Below are 13129 nucleotides of genomic sequence, written 5' to 3' on the forward strand. Positions count from 1 at the left end.
ATTAGCTATAGATTCTGTAAACTTGTATGGTACTATTTTAACCGGTAAAACTCTAGTAGGGTTTTATGACGAAGGTGAAAAATGCTAGCATTCGTATGTCATTATATATTATTACTTGGATACTGGCTTACAAGTTTTTAGGAGAACACATGTCTAGTGCAAACTGCAGCGACTGCAGTAGGGTTTAGACTCATATTCTGGACTATTTAAATATCAATTGATTGATTGATTGATTGATTTTATATTATCATTTTGGATACTATATGGAATTAATGTTTTAACGAATGAAGATTAATTAATGATTATATATATGGAGGTGGCCTACTTCTAATGAGCAACATTTTGAGTTTAATGAGTTTATATATGGTGATGATTTGAGGTGAATAATATATATATATTATCCATTAGTGCCTCTTTTGGATTTGACAGATCGAGAACAATAGAATGTAATCAGTGGAGAGCGCCTATTGTACCGAAACAAGCATCGTGAATAGGATGGGAATCTTGACGAAGAATGGAAGCAAGTGTCACCCCACTTGCAATACCTCACAAGCAATTTATTAACAGAACATATCTACGCACATTTCGTAGATGCAGCAACATAATAAGACCTTGCAACAGGTGTCACAACAACTAGATTCCTTCTGTGGGGGAGCCTGCTGCACATAAACAGGTTGAACAGGTTGTTGGTAGTACATTGGCTGTTGCTGTGGAGGTGGAGGTGGTTGTTGGTAGTATGACATTGTATCTAATTAATCTGGTGTTTTAGCTTCGATTGTGTTTGACCCAAGTGTTAAAAGGAGTCTTTCTATGATAAGACGGACGACAGAAGATATTTCCCTGTATCTCAGGTAAGGTTGCCTTTTAAATATATTATTAATATTACCGGGATTGAAAATAAAAGGATTTTAAACCTGCTAAAGGCATACATGCCGTTTCCGAGCTAGTTTCTGAGAAAAATTTGTTAAATATAGCTGCTGCTATCTGATGGATGTGCATAGGAATTTCAGCTTGAAAAAGGCGTGTAGGCAACCGCTTTGCAAATTTCGCCTCGAAATAATTTTCGGGGTCGAGAGAGATGTCTGCGCCGTTTTCTTCGTTCGAGGCGTGAAAAGTGTCAACGATCTGAAAGTACTGTCTACTAACACAGTTGTATTTCGATATCTTATATTTCTTCCTTCTTTTAGACCTTAAAATTGTAATGCGGTGTATAGATGATAAGGCAAGTGTAGGAAAACAAGTTGAGGCTCATATATGGCATGCAAAGGCTTGCGCAAGATTTGCACTGCCCAGTTTATTAGAAGCTATAAACCTAGGAACCAGCTTACACAGGGATTGTTGAGTTTTATGAACGCTTGAAAGAAGTTTTAACGAGATTAAAACAAAGAAAAATTAAATACATTGAAAAAAGCCCATCTATAATATGGTGAGAAAATAAAAGAATAATAATAATAATAATAATAATAATAATAATAATAATAATAATAATAATAATAATAATAATAATAATAATAATAATAATAATAATAATAATAATAATAATAATAATAAATCCGTCGTAGTTCTCCTATATTTTTTGCGATTCCCTACGCAAGGCTATACAAGAAAAGCGGAGGACTTTAGGTCAGCAAAGGATAAGTTGCTCCTTTTAATCTTGTCAACAAAACGCAATTTCTTGCCTTTCGCATTGGCCGAACCATGCTTTCCATGATAATGGGAGTTTGTACTATTCAAACCAGTTGAAACTTCTGTACGAGGTTCAATGAGTAGAGATTGCTCATATTGTTTTTCGATATTAGGCACATTAGAGAGTTGTTCATTTAGGAAATCTTGTACGTCCGCCAGTCTTCTTAACTTGTATCCGATACGTTGGTAAGAATCAACTTCCTTCAGCACACTTACGATTCTACTTCTCTTACCAAAATTAACAACTTCAGTCGATCCCTTTAGGAAATCGGGGTTACCACCGGCCGTGAACGTTAAATCTGACAAATAAACACCAAAGAACGGTACACATGGCACATCACCTATTGATTCCAGAAGCTCCCGATAACGACTGAAATTTCTAGTAGAATCCATTAGGGTATTGAGACTTTCCAAAACTTCTTTATAGTTTTCGGCAATCATACTCCAAGTCCTTCTTAATCTGTAGATCGATGATGAAAACATGGCCGAGATGATTGCTGTCATAGAAGAAAAATTGTTCAGATTCCGACAATGTTCAGCAACATCAATAAAGTACTGTATAATTTGAATCCTTCTCTTTAGATCTGTTTGCTTCACAATCATGTATGAGACATAATTAGTCAGATGGTTGGAGTTCCTAATGAAATTTGATATGTTTTCAGAGCCCCCAAAGTCACAGTATCTTGTCCTCCAAGTCCTATCTAAACATTCAAACAGCCGAATCTTACAATACAACATATTTTCTTTGATCGTCAGTTGCTTTGCAAAAACACTAGCTTCAATATCTAACAACTTCATTTTTTTTAGCCTGAACCCAGTGCTTAAAGATGAAGAAGATACTGTAGTGGTTAATGCAGGGAATGATAATGCTTGCAATGACACATTGGGTATACCTGATTCAAAATAACCTGACGTATCCGCAGTGAACGGTATTCTTTTAGGAACAAATCCTTCGAAGTTGTTCTTCTGAGCAATTACGTTGTTGATTAAATCAACGAGGCCCTCTGCACCTGGAATTTCATCCACAGTGACTAACTGCGCAAAAGTCAATAAGTCTTCCAACCCACCATCATAATAAGCAGGTGTCCAATACTGGGAGAACAATAATTTTAAGATATTAATAACACGTACTTTGATTGGGATATGCTTTTTTTCTACCCAAATATTGTATTCATCATAACCAAGGCCCTCTGGTGGGTACAAGTTATATCTGGATATCAATGCGCTCAAAAACTCTGTTGTACTAAAGATACTTATGAAAGTAATCAACATTGTGACATTGAAAGAGGGATCAATTGTCAGATGGCTAGTTAAACGCTCAATCAATGCATCCTTTGTTCCACCCTTAATGTTCCCCTTGTTATCATAAATTAAAGCATAATCGTATTGATTATCCAGGTACCATGGCAAATCTTCCTTTTTAGATGACTGAATATCTTTTTCCAATTTGCCACCACCATACAAATCACCCACTGACCGGTTACTTTCATCCTCATCAAACCATTTTTCCTGTTCACCCTTGACCAATTCAGAAATTAAATCGTTCTTCATCAATCTAGCCGCATAGTTTATTATATTTTCACGTTCATTAACTAATTGTTCCATTAAATGTGCCGCTATATCCATAATCTGTAACAACTTGCTAGCAATAGCGGCCGTTGTATAATCAGTGTCCAAAAAATTCATATCATTGCACTCCACGTCTTGTTTAATTAGATGCCTTGCCAACGCACTTGCAAATTTCGCGTGCTTCATACACTGGTACTTCTTCATATCTTCTTCCTTATCATCAGCAAGATCTCCCTTCATTGGACAGAATACAAATGGGTCCCTCAAGGTCATATGCTGAGTTTCCATAATAATCCCAATACCAATATCATGTGCAGCCTGTTTTACATCAAAAAACTCCATGAGTAGTGTTGTTACATTTACCACACAATGATCCCTGAAGTCCATACTTTCCTTATCTAAAGTAGTCGCTGAATCAGCTGTAGGCAAGTTTCTTAAATTTATGAAAAAGGTAAGATCGATGGATTCCATAATATCAACCATTGAGGAGAGTAATCCAATCGTCTCATAAGTGCAAGCCGCAAGCTCCAGGTCACGACTTTTAGATTTCGGGAGGCCTAAAAAAACGAATCACGACTATCATATTTATCTGATAGCTGAGTCAACTTGGCCTTGAAGATGTTTAATGTATCGTTGTTTAACGGATATCTTATTTTTTTCACCAATTTACTTCTAGAAAATGTCCTGTTCTTATGCTTATTGTTTAGTAGCGAACCACTAGTCCTCGAGCTAGTGCTACTAAACTGTCGCACACCTAAACCTGTAGAATCCAAACCAGTAACACTACTAGCAACAATTGAACCACTCCCTGTAGTAGATGCACACGGTAAACAAACTACTGATGAGTCTTGTGATTCCAATTGTTGATTAAAAACACTCATCCAAGCACCACCATCAAAGGAATTCTTAAATAATCTGGGGTAAATCTGAGGAATAACATCGTCTGGTGCAAACACCCTCTTCATTATATGATGAAGCTTGATTAGTGAGCTCTTAAACTTTCCAAACTCCGTATCTATGATCTCAAACATTGAGTCAATTAATAAACCAGATTCTTCATCCATAACTATAGAGTCCCTACAGGAACTGCTTTTTTGAATTGTAGTTGATGTGGAAGGGTGTTTTGTAATTGAGGTGTCATGAAGACCCTGATTATAATCGTCCAATTGTGCAGCAATAACGGTTTGATCCGTTGAAGAACTGACTATAGAAGACCCCATCGCCACGTTTGAAGCAATAGGATCCATTGTGCCCAGGTTTTCAAAGGGCAGCGAGGAACTATCTGTAGGGTTGAGCGCTGCGCCACCTCCCGTTATCGGATTCAACCTAAACTCGTTCACAGTGTCTTTCGTCTTTTGGCTGGAAATACTCGCTTTTAAATCCCTAAAATTGGGAACTCCTTCAGTGGTAGAATACCTACCTATGACACCCCGTGGACCCAATATAACTCTGTGATTGGAATTGAAATAAAGGGTTGAAGTAACCAATATCCTTGACAAAGATTTAATCATGTTTTTCAAAAGCTTTCTGACTATTTTGTACTTATCATTCTTCATAACCTCACTCCTCAATAACCTACAGGCAATCTGGTGCATAGATAGCAACTTTGAGACTTGATTAAAATTCTTGCGGAACTGACGATGGTTGTTCCTGAAAAACGATTCGTGGGATAACTGAACGTAGTATACTGTGGAATCTCTTAATTCTGTCCACGATCTTATGTCTAAATGGTGGTGAAAAAAAAGTTTTTGCTTAGAGTAAAAAACTTGATGCTGGCTGGTCCAGACTGAGTCTGTTTCTTCACTTTCTTTCTTGTTTACATCCCTAGTAGGCGAATGCTCCGACGTCTGCTCTTCATCATGGAGAGATACTTGCCTGGATTCCTCCAGGGGAGTATTAATATTTGTCCATTCGGATTGAGACATGAGGTTTAATTGGGGAGCAGAGGAATTCGTAGCACCACCTTTCGCATCATCTAATTTTCCCATCTTTAGGTTTACCAGATGATCATCACGTGGGAAAACAGATGTACAATTCATTTCTGGATTTTCTAATAAAGGTAACGTACGGCAGTATATGTTGTATTGTTTATTATAGAAAATCACCTCTGCATCTTCAACAGATATGGGAGTCCAGACTGGAACTTCACCAGAATTACCCATACTATTAACAAACATTTCTACTTCAGCAACAGATAAAACCCGTATCTTGTCACTGGATGGATTATTAGATGCTGTAGGTCTCATGGTGTCATTAATACTGCTTTCATCATATGAAGACAACTTTTGCAGAGGGTCCACAGGAGTAATCTCTGCAAAAGTAGAGTTGGAAGAAGGTATGATGTTTGAACTATTTGAGTTCGCCGCCTTTCTGCTAGAAGAACTTATCGGCTTATTATGCCTCATATCCAACTTGTAATCTTGTTTTAGGTGATTCTGTGAGGAACTCGGAGACGAGGATCTCGATATCTGCGGAGACAGATGCAGTTCATTCGCAGTCCCACTGAACGCTCTAGTTAGACTCGTCGCACTAGTTGTAATTGCAGGAAAACTTGGTGCTCTGGAATTGAAACTGTTTCGCCGTAATGTAGGGGTAGAAGGATGCCGCAGTGCCGAGTTAGGCCGCGTATACAGATGGTTAGCACTTCCTCCAGCGCCCAACCCCCCACTCAAGGCCTGATGTGCAGTAATCTTACCCTTCAGGGACTTGGTGAAAGTATGAGGGAACCAGCCTCTTTGACACTGGGAACCTTTGCTCGGTTGATCGAACACAACACCATCCCACCAACCAGACTCCATCTTGGATAAAACATACACCAAATCTCCTGTTTTAAGTTGTAACTGCTGCTTTTTCGACGGATTGAAGTCGCAGACGGCACGCACAACGTCTACACACCTCACTTGCGTCAATGGCACCGGACTTTCACTCATATCGTCACAAATAGAGCCAACAAAAAAGTTTTATAACCTTCAAAAACTATTATAGATTCCAAATACAACCCAATCACTTAATTTACTCTTTTTAGAATCCCCAAACAGCCAAATATCCACGATTTTATAAATTTAATACTACCACCTGTTAAGTATCTTCAGCTTTACCAACTCCTTCCCCGGACTAACTCTCGCCCTTTATCAGTCACACACCACTAAAGGATATTACACAAACTAGTAGGTTCAGGCTGTCAACGTAGGAAATGAGCCTACGAACAACACCAAATTATATGGCAAAACCTATTATGTCCACCTAAACAAGCGTAAGCCTTTTCCTAATTTCGGTTTCCTGCAAAAATAGCCGAACCTAAAAAATTTTCGAAGTCTATCCCTCTCTGCAGTCGTGCTTGTATAGTAATATAACCTCCCTCTTCAAAAGCCCCTTCCTTTCCTTCCCTTTTCTAATTGGGGACGTGTCGAAGGGGGAATTAAGGAATTTATCCGCGTTAAAAAACCTGTTGTTGCTGCACTGGAGGGTTTCTTAAAACAAAACCAAAACACAAAGTATCCTAGTTTGTACCCTATAGCCCCAACACTTGATCTGGATGTATGTATAACGTCTCTAGGAATTGGTTTAGGGCTTGCCCCGAAAAGAAGTTCCCTGTCAGAAGAAGTGTTTTTGTTCGATTCTTTCGCCGATCTTTTTGCAACCTCCGAAAGCTCAAATCAACCTTTAAATGTAAACCGGTGAATCACCAACTAGAAAGAAATGGCACGTTGAACAGAAAGTCAAACGGCTATTTGCGTGGTATCGACGAGTAGCAAGAATTGAATTGTACAAAGACCAATTGGTGCACTTTGATGCTTTTCCCAATCGGTAAACCGTCTTCCAAGGAGGACCTCCCCAAAAGCTTGTTTCTGAAATTATCAGTTTTTTAGATTGAAAAATTTTTGTTGTCGATTTCCGGTTAAACAGGGAATGTCTGGGTGTATTTAAATTCTTCGTACTAAACTATAACAACACGTGATAGATTTACTATGATCACGTGAATATATCATTGTTAACGGGTAAAATTTTTTCGAAAAAGTGGGCCCTTCGTTTTGGTAGATATTATGCCTTATGGATGGTAGTCTGATCAGCAGTGTTAAGTATCGGAGAAAGGACGAATAGAGTGCGTATAGGTCGTTATAAAGGCTGTTTCGGGTGATAGCTGGTTGCAAATAGGTTGAATTCGAAGGTTCCATTTTTGGATTTTGAAAGCAGAAAAGCTAGATTTTACGTTTTAATTGATGATGTCTGAACATATTGAAGAGTTGAGTAAACAAGTTGCAGAGTTGTCAGCCAATGAGGCTGGCGCTGAGGATGTCGTTCTTGGAGAAGATGGTCAGCCACTTTCCAAGAAGGCTTTGAAGAAGCTGCAAAAAGAACAGGAGAAGAAGCGGAAGAAGGAGGAAAGGGCTCAACAGTTGGCGGAGGAGCAGGCGGCAAGGGAAAGTGCGGCCGCAGCATCAGACACCGCGAAAGACAAGTATGGGAAGTTACCTTTGATTCAATCTTCAAGTAGAAGCGGGGTTGAAAGGGTGCAGATTTCTGAGCTGAGTGCGGCAGACGATGGCAAGGAGGTTGTGATGAGGGCCAGAGTGCACAATTGTAGACAACAGGGTGCAACTCTTGCATTTTTGATGCTAAGACAACAGTCGTCGTTGGTTCAGGCGTTGGTGAAGGCTAACCCAGATGGTAGCGTGTCGAAGCAGATGGTTAAGTGGGTAGGGTCTATTAACTTGGAGTCAATTGTGTTGGTCCATGGTATTGTGAGGAAGGTGGTAGAGCCAATTAAGTCAGCTACGGTGCAAGATTTGGAGCTTCAAATCACGAAAATCCACACCATTTCTGAGACCCCTCAACGGCTTCCTATTTTATTGGACGATGCATCTCGTTCCGAGGCGGAGGCTGAAGCAGCAGGGTTGCCAGTTGTGAATTTGGACACACGTCTCGATGCCCGTGTCATTGACTTGAGAACCACAACTAACCAGGCAATTTTCAGAATACAGGACGCTGTTTGTCAGCTATTCAGAGAGTTTTTGCAATCTAAGAAGTTCACTGAGATTCATACGCCAAAATTGCTCTCATCTCCATCGGAGGGTGGCGCAAATGTGTTTGAGGTAACCTATTTTAAGGGAAGCGCATTTTTAGCACAATCTCCTCAATTCTATAAGCAGCAGCTAATTGCAGCCGACTTTGAGAGGGTGTTTGAGATCGCTCCGGTGTTTAGGGCTGAAAATTCCAACACACACCGTCACATGACGGAATTCACCGGGGTTGATCTGGAAATGGCTTTTGAAGAACACTACCACGAGGTTGTTGATCTTCTCAGCGACTTATTCATGTTTATATTTAGTCAACTAAAAGATCGGTACGCTGATGAAATCTCCATTGTTCGTAAGCAATTCCCAGTTGATGAGTTCAAATTACCAAAGGATGGCAAAATGGTGAAACTCCACTATAAGGAGGGTATTGCCATGTTGAGAGAGGCTGGTAAAGAGCTTGGTGACTTTGATGACTTGTCTACCGAAAATGAAAAGTTGTTAGGTAAGTTAGTCAGAGAGAAATACGACACTGACTTTTACATCTTGGACAAATTTCCACTAGAAATTCGTCCATTCTACACCATGCCTGATCCAGAGAACCCTCAATACTCCAATTCATATGACTTTTTCATGAGGGGTGAAGAAATAATGTCTGGTGCACAACGTATTCATGACCCTGCGTTACTAAGACAAAGAATGAGACACCATGGGTTAACTCCCGAGGATGCTGGCTTCAAAGATTATTGTGATGCCTTCACATATGGTTGTGCTCCACATGCAGGTGGTGGTATTGGGTTGGAAAGAATCATCATGTTTTACTTAGACTTAAAGAACATCAGAAGGGCAACAATGTTCCCAAGAGACCCAAAAAGATTAAGACCATAGTGTCCTTCTCCACAATCTCCCACGTATGCTTGTATATACATATAAACATATATATATGTATTTTTTAAGAAAAATGAAAAGGAATTTAGTCATAACAAAAATATGAACTTCAAAATGATTACCTGTCCTTCGTTTAGAACCCTTTGACCCTTAAGTTGTGTATAGTTTACAGTAACCGCCAAAGGTAAATCTGGTAACAACAATTTCTTCAAACCTTAGGGGTTAAAGTCCTCTCAAATAGAAGTAATAACTCAGAGCAGACTTTTCCTTCCTTGAATGGGAATCAAAAATTTCTACATACACCACCAGCTTTCAATTGTTGTCCACTCATGACGTCAATAAACTATGTTGAATATCTGTATCTCGACCGTGGTTCGTTTGAATAAACGTTATCATACATGCCCTCAAAGGAAATATCCGTAATGTGTGTATTTGATATACCAGGTTAATAATAATCTCGGGTGCCAATTACGAGCAACCCCACTGAGTCTTCTTACCCTAAAACCTCGAAAATACAATAGTCACAACATTTAATGATTACATCATTGTGCAGAACAAAGATAATTACGAAATCCGGCAGTGTTGAAGCAGATAAGGTTTCCAGCATATTCCATCACTGTATGGCCTTGTGCTTATGAAATGAAGACGAATATTGCCCGCAACTAACACCTTTACCCAACTTCTATTTTATAATGTGTTCTATCAAATTCTATTGCTGTATCTAAAATAGCTAACAGTTACCTAATTAGGGATTGCAGAATGCATGCAGATGAGTCAATAGTATGAAAACTGCCCGTAATGGTTCCAAATGTAATAGCTTAATATTGTCTTTATTCCTACAAGTTAGATACCTCGCTGGCGCGTTTTTTCTTTTTTTTAAATAATAGTGAAGCCGTTTTAAGAGTTTTCTCGATGGATTCGTCTAATGCTTTCAATGAATGGTAGAGTTAAACAGTTTTGGAAACTGTGGTCTAAAAATCAGTTGCTGAGCTACATTATCTGTTTTTTTTATTAGTTTCCTCTTGTGAGAATTTAGATGTCTTTTCATGTTGCTTCTGACGTTGAATCTTTTTCTGCAGCCAGGCCAGTTACACTCAAACGGTAATTCGCCTGTATGAATTAGCATATGAGTTTTGAGTGTGCTAGGTCTTGTACAATGTCTGCCACAGACGGTGCATGTTTTCTTGGGGTCGTAATCTCTCCAGTTTGGGACACTTCTCGGATTTGTACTGAGCGATGGGGTTGGCTGAAGTCTTTCAATAGTAGCTTGGTAATGAGCCAAAGATGGAGTACCATTGTGTATAGCAAAGTGAGGGATCATTAATGCTGGTTCGTTAATTCTAGTTGGTTGGGTAGGATACGGGAAAGATGACGAGAGTTGTGTTGATGACGATGAAGATAGTGGCGCTGCCAATAGCAACGCCGACGACGCCGATGCTGAAGAGGAACATGGCGATGATGACGATGACGACAATGAGCTTGATGAAGTTAGTGGTTGGGCTATTGAATAATAACTGAAACAACATGATGCAGAAGGCCAGAAATGTGGAGCCTCTGTTGTCTCTGGCATGTTAAGTGATGATTCAGAATATACTGGTTTTGGAAGCAAAGACGATAGCGGTGGAAGTCTGACTTTATCATTTGAATTTAGTTCTTGTTCGCCCGATCTATAACTTCGAGTTTTTGAGAGCCCAATAGACTCTGGAAGGGAAAGCATATTTAATTTACTCCACTTGCCAATTGTAAATTGAGCTGCCTGTTCACGACTACTTCTTTCAAAATACCAGTCAGACAACTCAGCTGTATAAGTTAATGGTCGCTCATCAACGTGGAGGGAATTAATTGTTGGAATTAAAGACAACATGATTCTAAAGTGATTTAAACCCCACTTAGGAGGCAAGAACAAAACTTATTCGTACCGTCTACATAAATTATTCATTTTTGGGTTGCAGCTCATTCATTTTAAGAAATGATCCTTCTTTTATAACAACAGCTGTTAATATCAAGTACTAAATTATGCCTGTACTTTCTTGGACATATTTCCTACCACTGACGCCCTGTACTAAAAGCAGAAATTTATAAAACGCTACTATACCTTATTTTACTCCGAAAGTACCGCTATTAGCATAACATTTATTTAACGCCTTCTAGTAAACGCGATTCTTTCTGCGAATGTAGGCTGAACAACCCCCTACTGTTAATCAACTGTTCTTTATACCCTGTACGCAAATAGTACGGAAGCAGTAACAGGGGTGTTAAAAATCTAGAGACAATCGAAACACATTATTTTAGTAGATATTTGTATATACATATATACCCATATGAAGCCAGTCACATCTTCTGAACCAGACGGTGGTAGTGTTAACAGGAATACTACTAAATTGCTGAACTTGTCAAGCTATAAGACTTGAATTTAGTCTCAGGAAATCCGGAGGATGCTCTCCGTATGAAGATCTTTCCCAGGGCATATATCTTATAGTGTAATTAGTATCTATTTCTCAGTAATAGTACTTTTCACAAGGTATTTCTATTAGCACAGATTCCATCTTCTTACTCGAGTAATTGACATATTTATATATTGGGACTGTTAGAGCGCCAAGTTTGGCAATATTGTAAACCGTTTGGAACGTTCACAACGTTTAACCCAAGTCCGATCTTTATACCTATTTAGAGGAGGTACACTACGTTGTTTAGATGAGTGAAAACCAAAAAAGCAACTTGCACATAGAACCATTATTTTCCATTTGTTCTCCTGTATAATGCAAAATACTCCTCCAAATATGTTGCAACCAAGTCGATGCGACTGAGCAGGTTCTTCAGTTTCTTTTTAGGCCTCTTATAAGATTAGCAGAGTCAGTAAGAAAAAGCTTTATGATGCGAATTCACATACACTCACCTTATTGTAGTTACGCTTGTGTTAAAAGCCTAGTAGGCCTTAATCCCATAATGTTTATATAAAATACTATGTTTTTAAGAAATTATCCTTACTTGCTCATATAATATAGAAGTTCTTTAAAGGACACAAGCCCTTTTCGCCGTAGAAGTTCCTAAAAGGAATAGTAGAGACTACTCGCAATCCGTTTTCGCTCTACAACTAGTGCACACGAAAACAAATATATTATCAGGGTAATTAACTAAGCCATGGCTATCTACAAATATATTTACTGTGCACCGCATCATGGCATGGTAGTGATCCTCCTTATTTCATGTTTGAGAGGGTATCGCACGGAGTATCGTATAACTAACTAGCACGATCAAAGATGACGCTGGCGCGTTGACGACAGTGCTCGCAGACGCCTAGATTCAAATCACTAACATCTCAAAAGCATCAGACTGGCTTTTTCTACTTCAATCTTATATATATTACACTGGCTAGAAACCAATAAGGGTTTGATACATACCATTCTTCAGCGTATTTATCATCATTACAAGTGTATATACGATGTGTGGGTGTGATGGGATTTCATCGTTTTGGGACGACTAAAATTTCACAAATCACATCGAACATCAACTACTTAATTATAAGTAGATGACTGTTGAAACAGTATTGAATTCAGGTTAAAAGCGCTCTGGTAGGTATATAGATGTCAGCTAACCCAGGGAATGCACTGAAAGCATTATCACCTACTCCCCCAGAACGTGGCTCTTTCCCGCTGGATCATGATGGCGAATGTACTAGGCAGATGCAAGAATATTTGAATTGCCTGAAAATTGTCAAAGGAGAGAATGCTCCAAATTGTAGATTATTGGCTAAGAATTACTTGAAATGCCGAATGGATAACTCTCTGATGAATAAAGATGAATGGAAACATTTGGGACTACCTGACGATGCACCGGCAAGCCATGGAAATGCTGCTGACAAAACTTGAGCAGGAATTGGAATAAAGGGATTTTGTATGGTCAACAGAATACTTTTATATAGTATATATATACTTGCATGCATGCATTTATATTGATGTGTTACGTTCATA

The 13129-nt window shown here is 38.9% G+C and overlaps 3 protein-coding genes and 1 further gene across 3 annotated transcripts; 2 read left to right on the forward strand and 2 right to left on the reverse strand.

Moving 5' to 3' along the window:
* Positions 1 to 1596: 1596 nt before the first annotated feature.
* On the reverse strand, positions 1597 to 6185 carry Ecym_8375 (the record flags this gene model as incomplete).
* Positions 6186 to 7478: 1293 nt separating this feature from the next.
* On the forward strand, positions 7479 to 9158 carry DPS1 (aspartate--tRNA ligase DPS1; the record flags this gene model as incomplete). The annotated part of the gene is made up of 1 exon (XM_003648415.1): positions 7479 to 9158. The coding sequence occupies one exon, from the start codon at positions 7479 to 7481 to the stop codon at positions 9156 to 9158; it is 1680 nt and encodes a 559-aa protein (XP_003648463.1).
* Positions 9159 to 10089: 931 nt separating this feature from the next.
* Positions 10090 to 11022, reverse strand: Ecym_8377 (C2H2-type zinc finger protein; the record flags this gene model as incomplete). Its single annotated transcript, XM_003648416.1, has 1 exon — positions 10090 to 11022. The coding sequence occupies one exon, from the start codon at positions 11020 to 11022 to the stop codon at positions 10090 to 10092; it is 933 nt and encodes a 310-aa protein (XP_003648464.1).
* Positions 11023 to 12742: 1720 nt separating this feature from the next.
* On the forward strand, positions 12743 to 13027 carry COX19 (Cox19p; the record flags this gene model as incomplete). Its single annotated transcript, XM_003648417.1, has 1 exon — positions 12743 to 13027. The coding sequence occupies one exon, from the start codon at positions 12743 to 12745 to the stop codon at positions 13025 to 13027; it is 285 nt and encodes a 94-aa protein (XP_003648465.1).
* Positions 13028 to 13129: the final 102 nt, after the last annotated feature.

This window comes from Eremothecium cymbalariae, chromosome 8 (assembly GCF_000235365.1).
Source record: "Eremothecium cymbalariae DBVPG#7215 chromosome 8, complete sequence".
NCBI lineage: Eukaryota > Fungi > Ascomycota > Saccharomycetes > Saccharomycetales > Saccharomycetaceae > Eremothecium > Eremothecium cymbalariae.